The sequence below is a fragment of the Buteo buteo genome, chromosome 6, assembly GCF_964188355.1.
Source record: "Buteo buteo chromosome 6, bButBut1.hap1.1, whole genome shotgun sequence".
Taxonomy (NCBI): domain Eukaryota; kingdom Metazoa; phylum Chordata; class Aves; order Accipitriformes; family Accipitridae; genus Buteo; species Buteo buteo.
In genome coordinates, this window is record NC_134176.1 from 49,482,519 (window position 1) to 49,507,553 (window position 25,035).

The window sequence follows — 25,035 nt, forward strand, 5'->3', positions numbered from 1 at the left end:
AACCCGCACCAGTATCAGTTGCCCCCATACACAAGAAGAAATATACAAAAAAATCAGTTTGCTTAGCGAAGGTTGAAGATGAACCATGGTCATCATGGGAACAAAAGAAAGCGGCAGAACCAGAGGTAATCACCCGATCCCTATCCCTGAGTGAGCTGCAGGGTATGCGAAAAGATTTCGGCTGTCGCATAGGTGAGCACATTATCACCTGGCTGCTCCGATGCTGGGACAATGGGGCTAGTAGCCTGGAATTAGAAGGTAGGGAAGCCAAGCAGCTGGGATCGCTTGCCAGGGAAGGTAGCATTGACAAGGCAACTGGAAAAGGGACACAAGCCCTCAGCCTCTGGAGGCAACTCCTGTCAAGCATGAAGGAAAGGTACCCCTTTAAGGAAGATGTTATATGTCAATCAAGCAAGTGGACCACCATGGAGAAAGGTATCCAATACCTCAGGGATATTAGCCGTGCTAGAGACAATTTATTGTGACTCAGACAACGCACAATCACCTAAAGATCCAGATGAAGTCCAATGCACATGACCCATAGGTCAGAAGTTTGTATGGAGAGCACCATCGTCCTGTGCCAACTCACTGGCGATAATGACCTGGAAAGACGAAGAGGCACCAACAGTGGATGAAGTGGCTCGCCAACTCTGCCAATATGAAGAAAATCTGTCCTCCTCCCTGCAAGCCTGCATTTCAGCTGTGGAGAAGCTGTCCTGGGATTTCCAGCAATTCAAAGAAGATATGTTCCCACCTGTAAGGACCAATGTCTCAGCTATTAGGAGTGAGCGTTCCTCTGCCCGAGAGAGAGAATTTAGAAGGTACACACCATGAGGTGCTCTGTGGTTTTACCTATCTGACCACAGAGAGGACATGAGGAAATGGGATGGAAAACCTACCTTGGTCCTAGATGAACAGGTGCGTGAGTTGCGAGGAAAAACCACCACAGGAAAAATGCCCAGGGAAAATGCCACTCCAGTTTCCAAACAGAGTAGAAGGACTGATCTTACTTCTGATCCTCTTGAAGGGACTTTTGAGTCAACTTCACAAGAAGTGGGTAATGGACAATCTGACCAGGATTAGAGGGGCCCTGCCTCCAGCCAGGTGTAAGAAAGGGATAACGGGGTCTATTGGACTGTGTAGATTTGATGGCTTGGCACATTAGACCCACAGGAGTATAAGGTTCTAGTAGACAGCAGTGCACAGTGTACTCTAATGCCATCAAGCTATAAAGGGGCAGAACCCATCATGTATTTCTGGTGTGACAGGGGGATCCCAAGAGTTAACTGTATTGGAGGCTGAAGTAAGCCTAACTGGAAAGGAATGGCAGAAACACACTGTTGGGACTGGTCCAGAGGCCCCGTGCATCCTTGGCATAGAAGAGGGTATTTTAAGGACCCAAAAGGGTATCAAAGGGCTTTTGGTATAGCTGCCTTGGAGACAGAAGGAATTGAACAGCTGTTTACCTTGCCTGGTCTCTCTCAAGACCCTTTGACTGCGGGGTTGCTGAGGGTTGAAGAACAAGTGCCAATTGCTACCACAACAGTGCACCGGCAGCAATACCGCACCAACCAAGACTCCCTGGTTCCTATACATAAGTTGATTTGTCAACTGGAGACCCAAGGAGAGATCAGCAAAACTTGCTCACCCTTTAATAGTGTCATATGGCCCGTGCGGAAATCTAATGGGGAGTGGAGACTAACAGTTGACTATCATGGCCTGAATAAAGTTATGCCGCCAATAGTGCTGCCATTCCGGATGTGCTAGAACTTCAATATGAACTAGAGTCAAAGGCAGCCAAGTGGTATGCCACAACTGACATTGCTAATGCATTTTTCTCAATCCCTCTGGCAGCAGACTGCCAGCCACAATTTGCTTTCACTTGGAGAGGCATCCAGTACACTTGGAATCGACTGCCCCAGGCGAGGAAGCACAGCCCCACCATTTGCCATGGACTAATCCAGACTGCACTGGAAAAGGGTGAAGCTCCATAACACCTGCAGTACATTGATGCCATCATCATATGGGACGACACAGCAGAAGTAGTCTTCGAGAAAGGGAAGAAAATAATGCAAATTCTTCTGAAAGCCTGTTTTGCCATAAAAGAAAGTAAGCTCAAGGGATCTGCACAGGAGATCCAGTTTTTAGGGAAAAAGGGCAAGATGGACAACATCAGATCCTAATGGATGTGATCAACAAAATAGCAGCTATGTCTTCACCAACTAATAAAAAGGAAACACGGGCTTTCTTAGGTGTTGTGGGGTTTTGGAGAATGCATATTCCAAATTACAGTCTAATTGTAAGCCCTCTCTATCAAGTTACCTGGAAGAACAACAATTTCAGATGGGCCCCTGAGCAACAACAAGCCTTTGAACAAATTAAACGGGAGATTGTTCATGCAGTAGTCCTTGGACCAGTCCGGGCAGGACAAGATGTTAGAAATGTGCTCTATACTGCAGCTGGAGAGAATGGTCCTACCCGGACCCTCTGGCAGAAAACACCAGGGGACACCCAAGGCCGACCTCTGGGGTTTTGGAGTCGGAGATATCGAGGATCTGAGGCTCGCTATACTGCAACGGAAAAAGAGATATTGGCAGCATATGAAGGAGTTCGAGCTGCCTCAGAAGTGGTTGGTACTGAGACACAGCTCCTTTTAGCACCCCGACTGCCAGTGCTGGGCTGGATGTTCAGAGGGAGGGTCTCAGTGCAATGGATGCCACATGGAGTAAGTGGGTTGCACTGATCACACAACGGGCTCGCATAGGAAACCCCAGCTGCCCAGGAATTTTGGAATTGATCATGGACTGGCCAGAAGCCAAAGATTTTGGAATGTCACCAGAGGAGGAGGCGACGCGTGCTGAAGAGGCCCCACTGTATAATAAACTGTCAGAAAATGAGAGGCAATATGCCCTGTTCACTGATGGGTCCTGTTGCATTGTGGGAAAACATCGGAGGTGGAAAGCTGCTGTATGGAGTCCTATACGATAAGTCGCAGAAACCGCTGAAGGAGAAGGTGAATCGAATCAGTTTGCAGAGGTGAAAGCCATCCAGCTAGCATTAGATATTGCTGAAAGAGAGGTCATCAGTGCTCTGTGTCTATACTGACTCATGGATGGTGGCAAATGCCCTGTGGGGTTGGTTGCAGCAATGGAAAAAGAGCAACTGGCAGCGCAGAGGTAAACCCATTTGGGCTGCTGCACTGTGGCAAGATATCGCATCCCCGCTAGAGAATCTGGTTGTAAAAGTATGTCATGTAGATACTCGCATACCCAAGAGTTGGGCCACTGAACAACATCAAAACAACCAGCAGGTGGATCAGGCTGCCAAGATTGAAGTGTCTCAGGTGGATCTGGACTGGCAACATAAGGGTGAGCTATTTATGGGTCGGTAGGGCCATGACACCTCAGGTCATCAGGGAAGAGATGCAACATATAGATGGGCTCACGATTGAGGGGTGGACTTAACCATGGATACTATTGCACAAGTTATCTATGAATGTGAAACATGTGCTGCAATTAAGCAAGCCAAGTGGTTGAAGCCCTTCTAGTATGGAGGGTGATGGCTGAAATATGAATATGGGGAAGTCTGGCGTATTGGCTATATCACACTCCCACAAACTCGCCAAGGCAAGCATCGTGTGCTTACAATGGTGGAAGCAACCACTGGGTGGCTGGAAACATATTCTGTGCCCCATGCCACCACCCAGAACACTATCCTGGGCCTTGAAAAGCAAGCCTTGTGGTGACACAGCACCCCAGAAAGAATTGAGTCAGACAACAGGACTCACTTCCGAAACAACCTCATAGACACCTGGGCCAAAGAGCATGGCATTGAGTGGGTGTATCATATCCCCTATCATGCACCAGCCTCTGGGAAAATTGAACATTACAATGGACTGTTAAAGACTACATTGAGAGCAATGGGGGGGGGGTGGAACCTTCAAACACTGGGATACACATTTAGCAAAAGCCACCTGGTTAGTCAACACCAGAGGATCTGCCAATTGGGGTGGCCCTGCCCAGTCAGAACTTCTACATACTGTAGAAGGGGATAAAGTCCCTGTAGTACACATAAAAAAAACATTAGGGAAGACAGCCTGGGTTACTCCTGCCTCAGGCAAAGGTAAAGCTGTTTGTGGGATTGCTTTTGCTCAAGGACCTGGGTGCACTTGGTGGGTGATGTGGAAGGATGGGGAAGTCCGAAGTACACCTCAAGGGGATTTGATTTTAGGTGAGAATAGCCAGAATTAAACTGCATTATGTTAGTTGCTATATAACCCTGCTACTGTATGTTAACCTTACTATAATTGTTATATGCTATATCCATAGTATTATAGTAAGAATCACTTAGATCAAGCAAGAATGAACTTTGATAAAACTGAGCGAAGTGCAGTAGTGATGGAACCAGAACTGGCTTCAGCATGCAACAAGCCAACACTGCACACCATCCTCCTGCTGCGTCAAATGTCATCTGCTCGTCACACCGCACTGAAGCCCGATCCTGCTCTGCTGACTGAGAGGACTTTGCAGCATCTCTCCTGCCCAGAAAGACTGGTATGACAGATGGAGCCCAAAGTCAGGGGCTAAATGAACTCAACAAATGTTTTATAAACATGGACCATAAACTAAGGGAATGATACCTGTGTGTGTGTATACTTATATCTATATATATCTCAAAGGATGGAAAAGGTCATGATGATTGACTAGGATGTAACAGAAAGTATAGGAACTGAACGTGACGTCAATGGTGTAGAATAAGGGGTGGATACTGTCCTAGTTTCAGCTGGGACAGAGTTAATTGTCTTCCTAATAGCTGGTATACTGCTATGTTTTGGGTTCAGTAGGAGAAGAATGTTGATAACACTGATGTTTTCATTTGTTGCTAAGTAATGTTGTCACGGTTTAAGCCCAGCCAGTAACAAAGCACCACGAAGCTGCTCACTCACTCCCCCCCCCCCCCCCCCCCCCCCCGCCCCGGCCCTAGTGGGATGAGGAGAAAATATAAAGAAAAGCTCGTGGGTTGAGACAAGGACAGGGAGGGATCACTCACCACTTATGGTCACAGGCAAAAGACAGGCTCAGCTTGGGGAAGAAACCAAATCAAATTTATTTACTACCAATCAAAACAAAACAAGGATATCAGAAGTAAAACCAAACCTTAGAACACCTTCCCCTCACCCCTCCCTCCTTCCCAGCTCAACTCCACTCCTGGTTCTCTCTCCCTCCTCCCCCAGCAGTGCAGGGGGTCGGGGAATGGGTGTTGGGGTCAGTTCCTCACCCTTTGTCTCTGCCGCTCCTTCCTCCTCGGGGCGGGGGACTCCTCACTCCTCCCTTGCTCCAGCGTGGGGTTCCTCCCACAGGAGACAGTCCTCCACAAAATTCTCCAATGTGGGTCCCTTCTGCGGGCTGCAGTTCTTCACAAACTGCTCCAGCGTGGGTCCTTCCCTGGGCTGCAGTCCTTCAGGCACAGCCTGCTCCAGCGCGGGCTTTCCCACAGAGTCCCGGCCACCTTGGGGGGCATCCACCCCCCTGCTCCGGTGTGGGCTCCTCTCTCCCCGGGCTGCAGGTGGGCATCTGCTCTCCCACTCCCCTCCATGGCCTGGGGTGGACAGCCTGCCACCTCACCACCGGCTGCGGGGGCATCCCTTCCTCCGGCACACCTCCTCCCCTCTTTCTTCACTGACCTCAGTATCTGCACAGGGGTTTCCCTCACATCCCACTGCCCTCCTCCGCTGCAGGTTTGCCCTCTTAAATCTGTTCTTCCAGAGTGCTACCATCTTTGCTGATGGGCTTGGCCTTGGCTAGAGGTGGGTCTGACTTGGAGCTGGGGAAGCTTCTAGCAGCTTCTCACAGGAGCCACCTCTGCAGCCCCTCCCCTGCTACCAAAATCCCACCACACAAACCCAAAACAAATGTTCAAAGTGAAGGATTTTTCAGGTTCTCATGCCCAGCCAGCAAGAAGGCTGGAGGGGCACAAGAAGTTGGGAGGGGACACAGCCAGGACAGCTGACCCAAACTGGCCAAAGGGGTATTCTATACCATGTGACATCATGCCCAGTATATAAACTGGGGGGGTGGGGCTGGGAGGAATCATTGCTTGGGAACCAACGGGGCATCAGTAGGTGGGTGGTAAGCAATTGCATTGTGCATCACTTGTATATTCCAATCCTTTTATTATTATTATTGTCATTTTATTATTGTTATTATTATTATAATTATTAGTTTCTTCTTTTCTGTTCTAGTAAACTGTTCTTATCTCAACCCCAAGTTTTACCTTTTTTCCGATTCTCTCCCCCATCCCACTGCAGGGGAGTGAGTGAGCGGCTGCGTGGTGCTTAGCTGCTGGCTGGGGTTAAACCATGACAAATGCATGAGAATTTATAGAAAGTGAACTTTGATTTCACAGAAGTATTTTCCCTCAAAATTCTTTTTAATAAAAATTATATTAATTCTGCCAAATAACAGAATTGATACTGAGTGATCAGTTGCAACTCACCAATGTAGCAGAAGGAGCAGTTTTAGGTTCAAAAAACCAAATACACCAAGTATATATAGATTAATATATTTGCACAGATGGTATTAGTAGCCAAAGGAGGTAGCTGCTTGATAAATAATTCAGAATAGAGTTTTATTTCTTTTTTAACTAGGCTGACTGGACATATTAAATCCAGACAAATAGAGAGGACTGAACTGTTCATTTTGGACAACATACTGATTTCTAGCATATCTGCGCAATGCAATATTTTAGGGTAAAATGGATCAGAAAAGTGGTTTTCTTACAAAATGAAAGAATCTTCTGTGTTCTTCTGAAGTACAGGAACCTAACTGGGAAATGTCCCTAAACAATCTCTTAAATGGCAGTAAAACAGAGGGGAATTTAATGCTTCTCAGTGGACATACTGGCTGAAACAGGGAGAGACAGGGAGGTTTTAAATATCAAAATTAATCCTAATCTCTTGAGCAGCAGTGAAGATATTCCTAAAGCTCTTGGCAGAAAGCACAAAGAAAACGCCAAAATTCAAGTGCTGTTTTTGTTGATTTGTCTGTTTCAAGAAACAGACTACAATGAATTCCTCCAGACTAGCAGAGGGGAGAGAGGGAGCAGAAAAACTCTCCCTTAAGTGTCCATTGCAGCTGGATTATTCAGGCTGTGGCATGTTTCATGCTGAGGAGGAAGCATGGGGCAGTTCATATCTTGTTCTCCTGCCATCCATGGGCATTCTTTCCAAACTTGTACACCAGCCTTCTGTCCACTCGTTCCAAAATGCCAGTTTTATAATAGTAACTGGGGGGTGGGGGGAGAGAAAAGAAACAATGGAGAAAGTAGTAGTAGAATTCACATTAGAGGAGTTTTTTATATGGACTTCATGGCAGCAGAACAGTACATGAGGCATTGTGTTCTTTACAGTCAGAATGCTCCTCTCTTTCTGTTAAATTGCTCTTGAGACTTTGAAGAGCTTTAAACTTTCCCACATGCCTTGGAGTATGCCTTCCACTCTTTGAAAGGTACAAGAATTACAAAGAGATGTGTTCTTTGGTTGGTTGTATTTTTTCCCTAAGGTTACCACAGTTCAGAAGAAACCATCAGTGTTACTGCTACAGGAAGAAGAGTCACTTTGTGGGGGTCATTTGGCAAACATAGTCTAAAATTGTCAACTGAGGTAAAGTAAGATAGCTTTGTTTTCATCAATAGAGTTACAAGTCTGTACCAGTTTACACTTAGCCTTATGATATTGTTTAGAAGCAAAGGAGACTGGGTGTTATCTCATGACCTATAGTAAAAACATGAAGAAAATAACCAGACACTCTGCCACCCAGCCACTCCCCTCCTCCCCCACACACCTGAGTTTTCAGAATAGTTATGAAATATGAATGCTGAGGTAGAAATCAACTGAAATGAGGGGTCCTGCTGCCTGTTAACTCACCGGAGAGCTCTGCTCAGTTTTTCATATGTCATTCTGTCATTTTTCTTCTTTTGTCCCCACATCTTTGCCAGAGCTTCTGATTTAACAACCCGAAAAATGCCTTGTCCCCTGTCTTCCCATTCCAGGATGCCACCATTTTTTTCAGGAGAAAGGAGCAGATCTCTTACAAATTCCCACAAATGAGAATTCTGCAGGTCTTGAATGGGCAGAAGACAGCTATTTAGTATATATTTTCTTACTTGTGCCAAAGTACTAAGGCAGAATTATATTTACCATATATTTTGTTATTGGATTGTCAACCTCACAAACCAATTGCACTTATTTCAATTTAACTTTCAAAATTCTAGTGCATTGCCTCTCTCTAACTGGCTTCAAATTACTTGCTCCAGAAAAAAATTAATCAGGGTCATCAAACACCTGTGATGCTAGAACCTGGTTTGTTTTTTTTTTACTCCAGAAACTAGTGAATCTTAGTGTCTTGCAAGTTTATGTCATTCATAGGTTCTGTTCCACTGATCATGCATGACTTCAACAAGTATTTAACTTGATGTTTTAAAAGCAATTTTTAAGTTCAAAGTGGTTTAGTGAAAGATTGTAACAAACGTTGGTTTGCCTGAAAATGAGACAATAATATGAGAAGTTGCAAAGCCTATTTCCCAGCATTGCTAGACTCTTCTCTGTTATTTCAACTGAGTTAATTTGTTTGAGCATTAGAAGTGCTATAAATAGTGTGATTCTACTAAAAAAAGCCAGTAGAGCTGTTACATGCAGCTATTGCCTTAACTTCAGATTAGTTACTAGCTAATCAAGGTGCTGGAGGTTAAAGGAATGTTCAGTCCCAGTGTTGACCGCAAGCATTTAAAAGTCCTGAGAGCAACATAAGAATAATGGCAATTATAAAAATACCTGAGGTTTCTTATTTGTTTTTCTGCATTTAGAGCCTTTAGGTTATTTTCAGCTTATGTTTTTCCAGTTGCTTTGCCACTAAGACAGTTAGAAGCACTTAAAAAGGTAAACAGAAAAGGAAATGTGGCTTTAAGAAAAATGCCAAGTACCTCAAGTCTCATGATAAAATCGTGAGAGCTGGCAGTACTTAAAAGCTAAACCTCAGTGCAATTTTGTTTGTGGTGTCATTAAAGTTTCTTTTGATAACCACATGGAGCTGGAGAATTAGAGCAACACAGCCTGTGTAATCTTAACTCCAGTTTTGAGTTTCTGATATGTACTTACTTGTTCTACCATGACTGTGACATTCTTGGTCATTGATGCTACCTGCCCTCACGCATGCCTTATCACAGGCTGGGACTGAACTGCAGAGTAACGTGAGAAGTGAAGAAGGAACTCCTGAGTCTGGTGGCAACTTGGTCAAAAGGTCACCTATTCAAATGCCATGCAACATTAAGTCAAAGTGGGACTGTGAGCTACTAACTTTATCTCTTTAATAAAAGCTCTAGCACAAAGGTAAACCCAAGTGAATAATTAACATGCAATTGTATGGATTGCATCACAACAAAACAGGAAATTTGCTCTGTTCAAAATACTTGGATTTTGTAGACATGTGGAATTCAGCGCGTGGTGTGCATGGATGAAATGTACCCCTTTGTGATGTGCAGCCTGAAGGTTTCTTGGCTTAGTGCTGTGCAGTGCTTCTAAAAAGGCAAAACTGCCTCAGTAGACAACATGCTTGCACAAGTGACCAACACTTCAACAGTGTCTGTCTCAATATTGTAGTGGCACAGAGAGCAATTAGTAGAGGATGACGAATGACTGCAACTGGAAGGATTATCAAAGTCTGCTAATCACACTTGTATGCAATCATAGAATCATAGAATAGTTTGGGTCAGAAGGGACCTCTAAAGGTCATCTAGTCCAACCCCCCTGCAATGAGCAGGGACATTTTCAACTAGATCAGGTTGCTCAGAGCCCCGTCCAACCTGACCTTGAACGTTTCCAGGAATGGATTATCTACCACCTCTCTGGGCAATCTCTTCTAGTGTTTCATCACTCTAGTGACTACAAAAAAATTATATCTGCTTGGAACACAGCTAGTGAGAAGGGTGACCAGTGAAATCCTGCGAAAGTGATTACAAAGTGAACACCCACAAATTCATTTCACTGGATAAACAGTGGTGGGCTAAAAATAACAAAATACAGGAACTTTTGTGAAGATGGACTGCAGTTTTATAATCTTATATCTAATTCTGTTTATGTTCCTAAGACCTGACCTCTGAGAGTTTATTTTGCTGCATGTGAAACCGTAATATTCACAAAAAGATGGAAGCAAGATGTCTATGTACATGGAGGGCTATCTGAAGGGCTTATGCTTTCAGTTACGAAGGTTTCATAGCATATTCAGCGTCTGCTGCTGGCCCAAAAGAACATCAACTAGAATTGGTAAAATGGTATTCTGGAATATGTTTTTTTCTGACTTTTCTTTTCACTGGAGTCTTTCATGTCAATGAATTTGTTCAGTATTCTTTTATTGGCTGAAGGGTTTGACCAAGGGAGTATCCCACATTGCCTAAATCTTAACGTGGAATGCAGGTAAATCCAGCCAGAAGCACTAATAACCCAGAGCTCATTGAGAGTTATTAGATTATTAGGGCTGGTTGATGGTCAGAACTGAGTGATTACAGAATATTCTGATTGTGCTTAGACATAGTCAGACACCTGGTATTTTGCTAACTTTACCTATTTGTCTCCTCAGCAGATAAATAGCAAGCTTGGCTGTGTTTAGGATCAACAGGATGTGCATTTCTGACTGTATGTTAGTCCACCAGCTGTACCATCCCCCACAAAAATTCAAAGTATTCTCATGGAGAGAGAATGCCCTTTTGGACTCTATGCACAAAAGAAGAGCTTTGCTCTACTCAGTGCCTGGCTTGCAGCCTCAGTGAATGTACAAATGCTCCTGGGATCCTGCTTCCTTTCAAAATACCAGTTCAGAAATGTTGGGATGTCTGCTAATCTTTATTTCTCTGCATACTGCAGGTATTTGAGGAAAACCATTAGGGAAGAAGTAAATGGCCTGGATTTTTTTCATTTTTAGAAATCTCTTGAACTGCTAAATATTGCTAATCTTTGAATACAGTGTGTTTTCCATTGAACAGAGCTTATTAGGTACAAACAAGTTTACTTACAGTCCTTGTTGGATAGCTTTGTTTCTTCTGCATCAGTAAAAAAGGAAATGCCTAAAAGGGAAAAATATAACCCAATGTTCAGTTCTTTTCTTCACAAGAATAACTTCTGAACTGAAATTTAAAGCTAAGTCCTGGCCTTTTGCGTCATTGCTTGTGAATATAGCTCAGAACAGAAGTTGTAGAAAATGCAGACTATAAAACTATTAAATTATTTTTCAACTTTGCTGCTGCTAAAATGATTTGTCCCTCACACTACTCTGACTACATCTGTGGGGTTTTTTTAAACTTTGGGGTTTTTTTCTTACCCTTTGCATCGTTTCTGTATGTCTCTATTCATATGATTTATGTGTACTAAGTTTCCTTTCCCTCTGGTCCCTTTGCATTTGTTTTTTGCTGTCATCTATATCACAGTTTCTCTCCCTTTCTTTACACTTACATTAGTCCTTTCTCATTCAGCTCCTAGTCCCTTTAAAACTAGACCTGCAGTCTTCCCTCCCTCCTTCCTCTAAGGAAAAAACATCTCTACTGCTGGAAATCAGGTCTTCACAGGGCTCAAACTTACCTGCTTTAGTAGCACGTTATCAGCTTTTAAAGCAGTCATTACATTCTCAACACATAAATAAATGTATTGCACATACAAATCTGCATTCAAGGAACTTAAATCATGTTGTGAGTCTGGCATGCAAAACTGGGAAAAGCTAGAATTAAGCCTGCTTGTGCAGCCATAGTTTGGTCCATTGCTTAAGTATGTTGTGGCAAGGTCTTGCATTACTGGATCACACACTGCCTTTCCTCACAGGCTTTATGCAATTCTTAAAGGTAGATATGCATGATCTGTTGTATTTCATTTATCCCCAATTCAATCTCTGCACTGACTATAATAAGTTAATTTTCTTAATGAGGTTTTCTTCCCAGCTCTGTATTCTTTAGTTCCCTTAATAACATCCTTATCTTCTGCATTTAATAATCTCCTCCTGAATGGCCTGACATGATACATGAACACTGGATGGAAGACAGAGATGGCTGTCGGTCCCACAGGAGAGCAGTGCCAACTTAAAACACAGGGTTGCTTTGTTCTTTGGCAGCCTCTAGTCTTGCTCACCTCTCACATTCTAAGTCACTGCAAAACCCTACTTCATTTTGATAAGGCTTATCCACATGTTTTCTTATGTACTGCCTCGTCTCCCGTCTTCCCAGTCTCCCAATGCTCCTTCAGCCTGCCGCACCCCACCATGTTCGCTGCGTGCCCAGGTCACCCTCCGCTGCTGCCTTCGCCCTTTCTGGTCCTTGTACCTTGCCAGCTGCTATCCCCACTGGGCAGCTGAGGGGGGGTAGCAGACCAGCGAAGGTTGGCTAAGATCTAGCACATTGTGACCCAGCAGCTGCTCACCATCAGGAGCTGCTGGCAGTGTCAGCTCCCACAGGGCCCTCCAGGACTTGCATGCCTAAGCCTTTCATTTTTTTCCAGCAGCCCTATGGCTCTAGTTTGGTCAAATAACCCCCTAAGCCAGAGAAGTCTTGAGCCATTGAGGGCTCCAAGCAGCTCCTCAGTTTCTCATTGCTAGGGCATAGGGAAATGACCTGAATTTCCCTGCTTAGTGGAAACTCTTTTGCTCATATCATCATCATGGACCCTGGTAGAATTACCCTAGTTTGGTGTACACACTAGTTAATCTTTGGGAAGTAGTGAGTATAGAGAAAGGGTATCTGCAGCAGAGATCGCACTTTTATTTCACCTAGACAAAACTGTCAATAACTTAGTCTTTGAATCTAAATTCATTTAGGCAGTAACAAATCTTCCCAGACAAGGTTGAAAATAGTAAATTAAAATAGTTTCTATTTGAGAGCATTGTTAAGTATGCTACTAATGAGGTGGATTATCAGTGCATACGGCACTGATAATAACCCCATCAAACAAAACTTCTTGCTCACTTTTTAAGAAGCAGAGCACCCTTCACTACTTTGAGTTACAGGAATAACAATGTATTCTGTCTTTCTATATCCAGTCAGGATGTAAAGCTCTCTCAGATCATGCAGGTTGACCAGTTTCAGTAGACGGGCCAAGGAGAGAGAAGTGCTGGGGGTCTGTTCAGAGATTTGAGTGGATTGCAGAGACGAGCCTGGTCTGCATGTGATTGTGAGGCCCAAAGTCGCATTGAGCTTGTCTTCTGCCTGCCATACTTCTGTGTACTCCTCAACACGGCTTCTAAGCAGCCTTGGTATTTTGTCTTTCTTCAGTGCTCAAGGCTGTGGATCCCACATTTTCTGTTAGCATGAAGTTCGCACAAAAAATGCAACTCTTTTTGTTTTGTGTTTGATTTCTGGAACACTAACCGTGCATCCTGATATTCTGTAAGATGAAATACAAGTATTCTCCATAAATGCCTGCAGCGTCTAGGAAGTCTTCCTGGGTCATGTTGCACAACTGTAAGCCGTTGATATTAAAGCGGGAAAAGGAAATGCAGTTGGCATCTAGCTTGTACTGGTCACAGCAAAACTGCAACCATTCACAGACGTTATGTTTACTCCAGTATTCTGGGTGGATGGATGTCCAGAAAGTATAAGAATCTGCAACATATTTGATAAGAAAGAGGAACATTGCAATGTAGAACTCATGGTGCACTTCATTTTAATAAGCATATTTCAAGCAAAACTAATCCCTCTTCCTTCTTCTGTAGTCTTCCTTCCTTATTCCTCTAGAACACATCAAGCCCTGCCTTTTGCATTTTTCTGTCTCCTATTGTCACAGCCTTTTGTATTTCAGGTACTCATATTAATTGTGTGAGACAATCCAAGAGAAAGTTCTTCCATGCTGTCGTGGTTCAACCCCAGCCAGCAACTAAGCACCACGCAGCAGGTCACTCACTCACTCCCCTGCAGTGGGATGGGGGAGAGAATCGGAAAAAAAAGTAAATCTCGTGGGCTGAGATAAGAACAATTTAACAGAACAGGAAGGAAGAAACTAATAATTATAATAATAACAATAATAAAATGACAATACTACTACTACTACTAAAAGGATTGGAATATACAAGTGATGCACAATGCAATTGCTTACCACCCACCTACCGATGCCCTGTTGGTTCCCAAGCAGTGATTCCCCCAGCCCTACCCCCCCAGTTTATATACCAGGCATGATTTCATATGGTATAGAATACCCCATTGTCCAGTTTGGGTCAGCTGCCCTGGCTGTGTCCCCTCCCAACTTCTTGTGCCCCTCCAGCCTTCTTGCTGGCTGGGCATGAGAACCTGAAAAATCCTTCACTTAGTCTGAACACTACTTAACAACAACTAAAAACATCAGTGTGTTATTAACATTCTTCTCAAACTGAACCCAAAACTTAGCACTATATCAGCTAGTAGGAAGACAATTAACTCTATCCCAGTCAAAACCAGGACACGTGGGGAAAAAAAAAAGGGAAAATGCACCTCTTAAAACAGCAATTTAGAAAAATTTAAAAAGGTCAGAATACAGAATTTGTGAGAACTCAGCATTCTGCAATAAAAAGGAGTGCTGCATTCCTAGACTAAAATAACCTCAGGCCTCAGATGTGAAAGTACTCTCATTCAAAGACACCTAGCTATACTCTGTGATAGATGGGTAAATACCATGAATTTATTATTCTTTTTCTTATAATTCCAGCAAGTTCTTTCACTCCTTTCATCTAAAATAATGTTGTTAATGTCATCAGAGGGAATACTTTTTTGTTAGATTAGAAACTGAAAAATGTATTTCTCTTAACACATTTATCACTGGAGAAACATTTCTGACAGAAAAAACGAAGAGGGGAAGAGCGGAAGAGCTTCTAAGTATACCTGCCAGGCAGTTGTAACCTAAAACTACTTTGCCAATTAAATGCCCAATTTATTAACAGGCTTCTCTCCTCAGCAATGCAGTTACCAGGAAAATGTGTAGAAATATGTATATATTTGCAGTAAAAAAATTCATTTTTTTTCCTTGAAAAATGTATTTTAGCTATTACTGATGTAAAATCTAGGCCTGGTATGATAGACCTATATGCTGCAGCTAACAAGCATAATCTGTGACTCAAACACTTTTTTCTCTAGAATCGAAACACAGGCTCCTATTATTGGAGCTGGTTTGGCTTATATTGATGAGCACACACTTTAAAAAGCTCTGCTTTTTCTTTCTTTGAGCTAGACTGCTACACGCATGCGAAGGTCTAATCTTGCAGTCGTCTTCTGTTGGATGTCTGTGCATATGCAGCTACCTTTTTTGGGGTAATTGGAAGATTTATAGGCAATGGCAAGAATACGTTCTTTCTGTATCCATTCAGTTACACTTAGGGAAAACAGAATTCTAGTCTGCATCTTGGAACCATTATTTTTGTTCATTCATTACTCATTTTCCTTCTATTATATTAAACCTTTAAAAGATGATTAGTAATTTCTTTCAAGTAAGATTCTTAAGCAGTTACAGGAATCCCCAGCTTGAGAGATTATTGCTTTAGGAGCTTTAAGGATTCTAAATTGATTTTGAATATATTATCTGTAATATTTATTACATCACTGGAGTGGCACAGATACAGAACAGTAACTAGCAATAGAAAGGCAATCAAACATAAATGAGAGTAGTGTAAAGAAATCAGAAAAGCCTTAGTTTATTTTCACATCTCGCAGCATCTTACAGACTTATATTTCACAGTTTATTAGTCCAGTCATCCATTATTTATGATTTCATTTTCAAATGAATCCTGAACATTTGATTTTAGGCATTGCTTATATGAAATTGTAATTCAAAATAGGTTATGATAGCACTGCAAGCCAAGTGAATTGTGTCTGTCGTTTGTCTAGACAGGAAGTCCAGACTGCAAAATGATGCAAATAGGCTGGATGAGTTTCCATAGTAAAATTAATTCAAAGGGTTTGAAATTGTGACAGAATAGCTGAAATATGGCCCTTACATCCTACATGGCTTCTGTAAAGTAATTAATACTTCTAATTATAAGTCCTAAAAGTTTACAGAGGAATTTGTGGTTGCTTTCATGAATCATTCCCATGCTGTAAATATCTTAATATGTATGCACATACAGAATTAATGTAATACTGAATGTTGTGTTTTAAATCCTGAGATGTTACTGTGACATCCTAGCAAAGCCATGAGGTGTTCAGAAGCTCTGGGTCTGGCTTTTGGGACGCATACCTTGAGGATATTTGAATCTCAGATTTTATTCATCTCCTTATTTAAAAGGAAAATCAGATGAGCTCGACATTCGATCAGCTTTATGAGCCCTCCAGACTGCACACACCTGGCTATGTCAAAGTCTGAAGGATTCCTTGGGGGAGAATGGGATTGCTGGGAGCACCAGGCTCACAAGGCTTCTGCCAGGAAGGAGAAAAAAGCTTTAAAATTAGGCTTGAGCTCTACGGGAATCCCAACTTCAGAGGCTGCTCAAGAAAAGCAGAAGACTGCATCGATCCCTTTCTGAACCAGGCAAACTTTTTTTTTTTAATCCTCTGCCAACAGCCTCCAGCCCCCCTTAGGAAAACTGGAACATCACCACATCCTCAGCTAGATGGATTTATTGGCAGAGAGGCCTTCATCCACAGCGTGTGAATCCAGCCCTGTGCTGCTGCAGCAAGCCAGCCCAGACCCTTTCACTGTATCTGTGTGCAATACACAGCCAAGTGACAAGGTCATGGCTTTGATTTCTAACTACAAGAGTGTTGGAGTGCTCATTTGTTTTCTATCTTAAGGCAACATGAAAGAAAAGCAGAACTATTTATTCTGCCATTCTGTTACTGATTTGTCATTGATTTGTTATTAGTTAGAATTAATCATATTTAATTTTAATATTTTAGCAAAATTATATGTATGTTGTATTTTATATATTTAACCAACAACCAGTGTTGTTGTGAAATCTCCTGTATAGCCCTGTACCAAGGCCGGAGAAATTGGCTAAAATCATCTAGTAGGAACATTAAGAACTTAGATAACAAGATAAAAGAAAATTAAAATCTGATTATAAAAGAGTTTGGTTTGACTAAAAAGTAGAAAATTGTGAAGCACAAGTATGGGAGTGTTAAGTTTGAAATGTAGCCTTAGGAACTTAGGAGCTTAGAAAATGTATAATGTGTAACCATAAGAATTTAAGTATTGTTCAAAATCATTTAACCACAGAAGTTTTGACAAAGATTGGTAGTCTTGTAGTGTTTGTTTTAAAGGCTAAGGAAACCGTTATGGACACCAGCTTGCTGCTTGGAAACACCTGAGAGGTCAAGAAGCGGACGAGTGAGGAAGACTACGAAAGACCACCAGAGGACTCTAGAAGACCACCAGAGACCTTTAGTGTGCCTGCGTGATGGACATTAACATATGCAAATGATTTCTTGGAAATCTGATGAATATGTAAATGACGTCCTTGTAATCTTATGAATATGCATAAGTAAGTTCAATATAAGGTGTATTGTTTTGGTAACAGGTGTGCGTGGTTTGTGAGAGGACTCGCCCGCGCACCCGTCCGTCAATAAAGAAGTGTCTGCTTATCTACACTAAATTGGTGTTGATAAGTTCTTTATTCCGAGATTTCGGTAACAATTCCACAGGTACAGTGAATAGCCTTGAAATATCTTGGCCATTGGGCTTGAAACTTTGACCTGATTGTGATAAATATCAGCTTTGCTGGCAATATTTATATTGTCATATAAATGGCACAGCATGTTTCTTTGATGGAGCAGCACTCATCTGGTCCAGTTTCCTTGTTTGCTTTTGCTTTGGAAAGGCTCAGAATATTTTTTTTTTTTTTTTAATATTCCAGGCCCCCCTGAAGCACTGTTGTATATCATGAGCATTTAAAAGGTGTTGACACCGAGACCTCACATTTTATTTCTCATATCAAAGTTAAGCATTCAGGGAGCTTTCCCATCTTCTAAATGATGGACATGACCGAGGTATTATGCCACTGGGGAAGAAAGGACGGGCCAAAGACAAAGGTGCTATGAAAGACGTTCAGGTTTTCTTTTAAAGAAAAAGAAAGGGGCAGGTAGAATTTCATACCACTGCACAAAAATGTAAGGGCAAAACCTATGCAATAAGATAAGGTAGGGGCTGGTAGATTGCCCAGTGGCAGGAACATGCTAGAACTGTGCCTAAAACTACATCTTGAGGACAGGGAGGAGGATACCTGGTAGGATGATGGTGGGTAGCCGGGGGTAGAGAAGAAAGCACAGAATTCAGACCTTGCCTTTTGCACCATTTTAAGGTGATTTCCACTGGCTGTTCAGCTGCATTGACTATCTTATTGTACTGCTCCTTAATCCGGGGTATTTAAATCCTTTATGTGCTGGCCAGTGTCCAGCCCTCAGGGAATGGCATTTGTTGGCATAATCTTCCCAGACTGCACAGGTTGTTTCAGTCAATAAATAGACTTGATTCATGTCCCTTAGCTAAGGTGATGTTGCTGAAATGAGTCTCCTGCCTTGTGGGGGTTGTGGTTTTATCAGTGGTGACAGCAAAGCTGTGGAAGGCAGTAAGTCTCAAGTAGGTTCAGGAACACAGGCCAAATAAAAGACGGCTGTCCAGATTTTCCTGGGATGCACTGATTTCTGCATGGCATATGCAGGCAAGTTAATATAGTATGTGTGCTTACAATGGGGGGAAATACTGCTATCAGCCATAACAAAACTGGATGGTCTGTTTAGATGTAGCCCAGTTTTAATATATGCCAGGCAGATCATTCCTAGGTAATATAGCCCACCTTTTTGTCAGTTGGAAAAGACAGATTTCATTTAGGCATAATGTTTTAATTTTTGGAGCTAGAATTTCCATGTATTTTCTGTATTATTTTCCCTTTTTCACCCAGTGTCGGAAAATAGAAGATATGAAAATGACACAATGTTTTTAGTGTCACAGATTTTAAATTCCTCCACTTTGTATTATTAAAAAAAAAAGCCTCCGAATATAAATCATGATATATTCTGATTGCCAGAAAATAAAAACATTTACATGACCAATGTGGGAACCGTAAAGGCAAACTAACCCTATAGTTTGCATAGGAACATGGAGATGGTTGCACTGTTCCAGACTGAAGTCCCTCTAAGCCAGGGTCCTGCCTCTGGTTGGGTTTGCTGGAAAAAATACACTTTTTTTGAGAAAATACTGTAGAAACTTACTTTGGGCTCATACATAATAACACTAATACTCTTTCTAGCACAGGACCTGAGCCCAGCGATAGCTTGTAAATGAGTAGTCTTCAGCTGTTTCTTTCTAGGCGGTCTTGCCATCCTTTTTTCATCTGTTTAACCTTGAGCTTCTACTTTGTTCCTAGCAAGTACAAAACAGGTTTTCAAAAGACACAGGGATCACAATCCTTAAGCCTATTACTGTCACCAGAAGAAAGTGTAGGTTTAATGTTATTACGCTGATCTACATTCTTCTCTGGCTTCAGAGAAAAGTACTTACTTTTCTGTTCAAGGGCTGCTTGTGCAATGCTGGTGGCACTGCAGTAGTGGTTTTGTTTGTGTGTGCAATGTATTCCTTGGCTACTGTGGAAGAAATGATAAGAGAACTCACAGGCTGGTTTAAATTTGACTTAGAAGAGAAAATATTGTAACCATAAAGGACTCCTGGAAAGCCTAAAAGCATCAAAAATTGAGCAATAGAAAACATATGGAAGAAGAAACATAGCTCCTACCCTGGTCAGAAAAGGCTAATTATTTCCTCAGCTCAGCTTTGCTTAGCAAGAGGCAGTCTGACTGATCGTTGGACAAAGTTGTGTGTCTTAAGTGCTGAGGGACCTTTGCACTTAGCTACAAGTGGAGTTCAGTTTAACATAATTGCTGGGGTATAGATGCTGCACCACTGTTCACCTGGATGAATGCAGAACTGAGCAGCTATAGAGTCACAGACTTTATACTGTTAACAAGTAACAGACTGCAGTAAAGCTATAAATTGTGAAAATGCCTTGGATGGGCTGTTTTGCCTTTGGCAAATGCTGATCTGCTAATATCAGAAGTTCCCTTGGGATTATTTCAATTTCAGTGTTGTGGTCTTTGCGTTTGGGTTTTTTTGTTGTTGTTGTTTAAGAAAGTGGAAGGATATTGAATAACAGGCAAATCTATAATAAATATCAAGGCAAAAGAAGAATTATTCTGACTGATCCAAAATTAACTTTAAATTGAATCACATCAGATATTTACAAATGCATGTTTAAATTTTAAAACAGAATACTTGCTGTGATTTCAAATGAAATTTAGGATTGTGTTGTAAGTTGGAAGGAAAACTAATATTAAAACAATATGATTATAAAAAAAAAAAATTCAATTCCTGCAGGGCTTTAAATACAGCCATTTAGTTGAAGCAAGAAGATTTATATTCTACCTCATATGTCAAACTTAGCAATACAGAAACAAAACACTATGTCCTCAGTGGTCATGGAATAGCACCATCAGAAGCCGCGTAGAAAGTACTGTTCTTTATTACTCAAACTGTGCCTTGGCAGGAAAGTTTTTTCTGTAAGACCAGGAGTGTTCTCATGTAAAAGGACAAAAATAGCTTTGGAAGAGAAAAATGTTGCACAAAACCATAATTTTTTCCCAGTTCTCACCAAAAGTTTGGCTCAGTAACATGAGTGGCTTGTACTACGTTTCTTTTCAGAGCCTGTTGAATGATTCAGCCTGAGTGCAGAGAAGACTATCAAGACTGTTTAGTAATTTAAACCAGCTGTTGAGAAGGGAGATTTCTAAGAAGTAACACTTACTTAAGTTTCCAAACAGGGACCTAGCCAGACACCAGGACATTTTGAATGAATTCCTTCAGAGTTGGGATCCCAACATAAGATGCATGGCCTGGTGAAGGGTATGGTTTCCGTATACACAGTTTGAGGATTGCATGCTTAACGTTGGCAAATTCTGCAATGGGGGACTCCTGCATTATTACGGATTAATTTCTACAGCCATACAGTTCTCTGGTGGCTTTCAGAATCCTAGTTTTTGCCAGATTAGTGTGTATTTATCTGGTCACTGCTATTCCTTACGAAGTTGCAGAGCATTCGAGGAACTGTAAATCTCCCAAATTAAATTACTCTTCCATTACATAGCTGAAGTGCTGTGTTGTGAGAATGTTTTCAGCTACAAATGCTGGATTTCAAGCAGATGGAGTAAACAAAAGGAGTCAAGAATCTGAGGCCACAGTTGTGCTGCCCCTCTTAATGAACCATGCTGTCCTTTGGAAGTTCCTGCTTGCATTAGGTGTATCATCTTTTCAAATGAGGGGAAAGCAGCAGTTGAACACAATGCATAACAGAACTAAAGCTGCTACTTGTTACTACTCTTCCTGTGCACCTTTATCCTGCATGGCTGGTGATATGCTTGAAAAGGTCAGTAAGACTAGAAAATAGAATGCACATAATAGAAGGCTCAGCAGCAGGTTCAGAATCCATAGCCTGTTTGCTGTATGATTAGTCTTGAATGAGTTAAATTCAAATCACCCTTGGATTTTTGACATTGTATGTTTTTTTCTATTGGAGTCTATCTACATACCTTTCTGATGATCACAGGTGGCATAGTCATCTTTGGTTGTACCAGATAACTCTGTCCAAGACATCAGGGGATCACAAACCATTGTGTTTGACAGAAACATGCTCTGAGTTACTGACTCCAGCATCACCTTAAGATATTAATACATTAGTTGAAGATGAAAAGATAATATTAAGCACCAAAGTTATAAGGCTACAGGCTTTATTGCCTTGCTGTGTTTGTATATATCTATGAGGTACCATCACCCACCATCACCTAAACTTCAGCTGAAGCTAATGATGATCTTCTGAAAACTGCAAATAGCTGTGTATACTGAGGAAATGTGAAGGATTCAGAAGTTTTCATGGATAGATCGCACAATTGAAAGAAAACTCTGATCTTAGTCTAAATAAAGCAACGATGAGGTATGGAACATGGAACATGGAAACATTTGGGATGCTCCTGAAATCCTTTGATATACTGGAATTCATATACAGGGTAAGGTAATATTTCAAGAACATCACATTTCCACCTAATCATACCGTTATGAATAGAACATATCAGAATATAAACTATTAATCATTTTAGTCAATATGGTCACGAAGTCTATTCTCTATGCATTTCTGCCAAATAATTTAGTGTAGAATACCTCATAGATGTATATATGTGTGTAATTGTGCTTTTAGATGAACACCATATATTCAGTGAGCAATATAGAATTTTACAGTATTCATATGAAGTGATCCATATGAATCTACCAGGTCCTGTCTCAGATATAAGAGGATCACCAGAATTTAAGTTTGTGATGGTCCCAATCTGATTTTTTTATTCTTCTGACTGAGCGGCCCACACAGAGAAAGGTTCCCTATGTCACATCTACTTACAAACAATTTAGAAAGTCAAAACAGTGGCATTTTTATCAGTTCCAAGTTGCTGCAGAATGTAATCCAAATCTAAATAAGTACAAAATACTTATCTAATTTTCTTTCTGTATTTGCTTTAATGCTTAATTCCAGTACTTTAATAAGATGATGCTGGCTTATTATGCACAGAATTCTGAAGTTCACAGGGCCAGGTAGAAAGAGGTCAACCATTCTTTACTACAGTGCAAGTGTATTGACCCAAGTATCTCTGGAAAAACAACAAATTAGAGACCTACTCACACTTACAATCTATGCAAAAGAAAATAATTATTTACCACAAAGGAAAAAAAAATTGTAGCCCTGTTGAAATCAATGGGAATTCTTTCAACAGAAGAATTTCACAACTCATTAGTCACCAAAGGGTGGCAGGACAGAGACATGCAGAAGAGCTGGACAGAATGTCACAGAAGAACAGGGAGAACTACAAGTCACTGACAACTCACTTCTATAATACCAGACATTGCCAGAGATGTACCTACACCTGTATATTAGATGATTCTAGTTAGCACCTCTGAAAAAGGTAGAGACCTCCAGGACATGTGTGGTGACACTGATCTTCCCAGCCATACCCTCTGCAGCCAGCATATTCCTGTTCCTCTAACAGTCATCCCCCCAGTGCAAGGAGCAGCCCACTGAGTAAACCCTTGTACCAACTCAGCAGGCAGAAATAAACTTCTGAAAGTCAACTGCCATCTTGGAAAGAATAGAATATCTCTGCAGATCATTGGAGAGATGTTTTAAGAATGATTGCAAAGATAACCTCTTCAGAGTATCTCCTCCACTCTCTATACCTGCCACCCCATATGTAAGATTTCCCACAGATAAATGTCTGGAATAAAATCGCAGTCCTACTCAAGACAGAGAGAATTTTCCCATCAAATTCATCAAGCACAGAATTTCACAGTTTATTTCTACTGGCTGTCAGGAGATAATAATTTCTGTCTATCTGACAGTTTCACAAGATTAAGAGCTACTTCTTACTAGAAAAGAAAATGAAAAAGGGTGAGAGAAAGGTGAGTTCACATTCTCTTTGCAGTACAAAAAATTTCTGTTGACTTTTTTTTTTAGGCTATTGGTTTTAGTGAAAAAAACAAACAAGCAAACAAACAAAAAAACCCCAAACATTTCGAAATACTCATGGCTTAGATAAAAGAATATGTTACCTTGCAAGATTATAATCCCTCCTCCACCAGGGCAATATTTAGCTAGAAAAGTAAGAAGTTATTAATATTTGCATCTTTGCTATCCAAATGGTAATGACAGATAAGTAGATTTAGTGCCTTGCTTGTGAATTTTCATGATTTTTTGAATGTGGTAAGCAGATTTGCTCAAGGGGAAATGATACCTGGGAAGATGGATGAACTGTTACAAGCAAAGAGGGGTGTGAAATAAAGCCGAAGCCATTGGATTTGGAAAAACTCAGAACTAGGCACATGCTTGAGTTTGTATTTTATTATGAGGAAAACTTATTTCTCCAAGCTGGGAAACTAATTTTGTGAAGTGGAATGGCAGCCTCACCCCCTGCTGAGGACTAGACCCAGTCTTGCAGGTGTGGGGCAAAGCTGCCAGCTTCAAATCCTACCAACAGGCTTGACCACATGTTGTGACAGGCAGGAAAAGCCATTTGGGAAGGAAAAAAAATCCTGGTTTATCCATATGCAGTTTACACTGCTGCTCCCATATAGAGCTATACATGTTCAAGAAAATAATGTTAATTATTAATATCATTAGCAAAGACAATCTCTTTTCAAATATTTTATGCAAACAGGATATTGATTTGGGTCACATCGAATAGTATTTCACTATTAGCTGGTGCTGCTTATGTACACACATACATATCTGCTTAAATACACTTTGGGGACATAGAAAGGGGAAGAGGCAGACAGGTTTTTTTAAACAACTGGAGACCTTTACAGCTCTTGTTTTTACTCCAGTTGGTGCTGGGTTTGAAGAAGCTATTAATTAGCTGTCACATTACAAACAATCTCTTTTGATTTAGTAAGACAGGCCTAGACTGTTAATTTATTAAATAGTATTTTTTGAGGCTTATGCTTGTCTCTGCCATTAATTCATTAAACCAAAGTCAATTCTTCATCACTGAGAAAACTGGTGATGCACAAATGAGAAAGGCAGGCAGTACATCAGTTGGGTGCCTGATAAAATCATCACAGCAAAACCCCTTTGACAGCCTACAGCTCTTTTAAAAACAATTACTTCAATAAAGAAATGGAGCTTACTTGTAGGTAGGTGATTACTCCTGATGCAGCAGTTAGGTCCAGAAGTAGGTCTTGGGAGCAAGGGGGAGCAGCAGGCTTTAACAGCAGCACAGCCCAGCACTTTGGAAATAAAGCCACTTGCAGGACTGTGATACATGGAACACCTTACAGACAGGTTCGTTTGGTTTTTCAAGTTCTTATACACACCCCTTTTGATGACAGTGATAATATATAGTACAACATAGCCCAGGGATTGGGGAGAAACATTCTCAAGTGCAGAAAATTTACCTTTATCCAGTATTGTTTTTTCCCTCTTTCTCTAAAAAGTGTTGATTTACATAAGTGTGACTCTTGGA

The 25,035-nt window shown here is 41.4% G+C and overlaps 1 protein-coding gene across 4 annotated transcripts; it reads right to left on the minus strand.

Moving 5' to 3' along the window:
* Nucleotides 1-459: 459 nt before the first annotated feature.
* On the minus strand, nt 460-24,809 carry ELF5 (E74 like ETS transcription factor 5). Of its 4 annotated transcripts, none has more exons than XM_075031119.1 (8): nt 24,701-24,809; nt 23,627-23,668; nt 21,565-21,691; nt 13,399-13,632; nt 11,065-11,115; nt 9,155-9,301; nt 7,925-8,120; nt 460-602 (listed from the first exon to the last, which is right to left on the minus strand). In XM_075031119.1, the coding sequence occupies exons 3-8, from the start codon at nt 21,686-21,688 to the stop codon at nt 506-508; spliced, it is 849 nt and encodes a 282-aa protein (XP_074887220.1). In that variant the 5' UTR covers nt 21,689-21,691; nt 23,627-23,668; nt 24,701-24,809; the 3' UTR covers nt 460-505. The 4 variants fall into 4 exon arrangements, with proteins under 4 accessions (XP_074887220.1, XP_074887218.1, XP_074887221.1 ...); XM_075031117.1 differs by lacking the exon at nt 460-602 and adding an exon at nt 7,028-7,284; XM_075031120.1 differs by lacking the exons at nt 460-602; nt 9,155-9,301 and adding an exon at nt 7,028-7,284.
* Between the last annotated feature and the right edge of the window lie 226 nt (nt 24,810-25,035).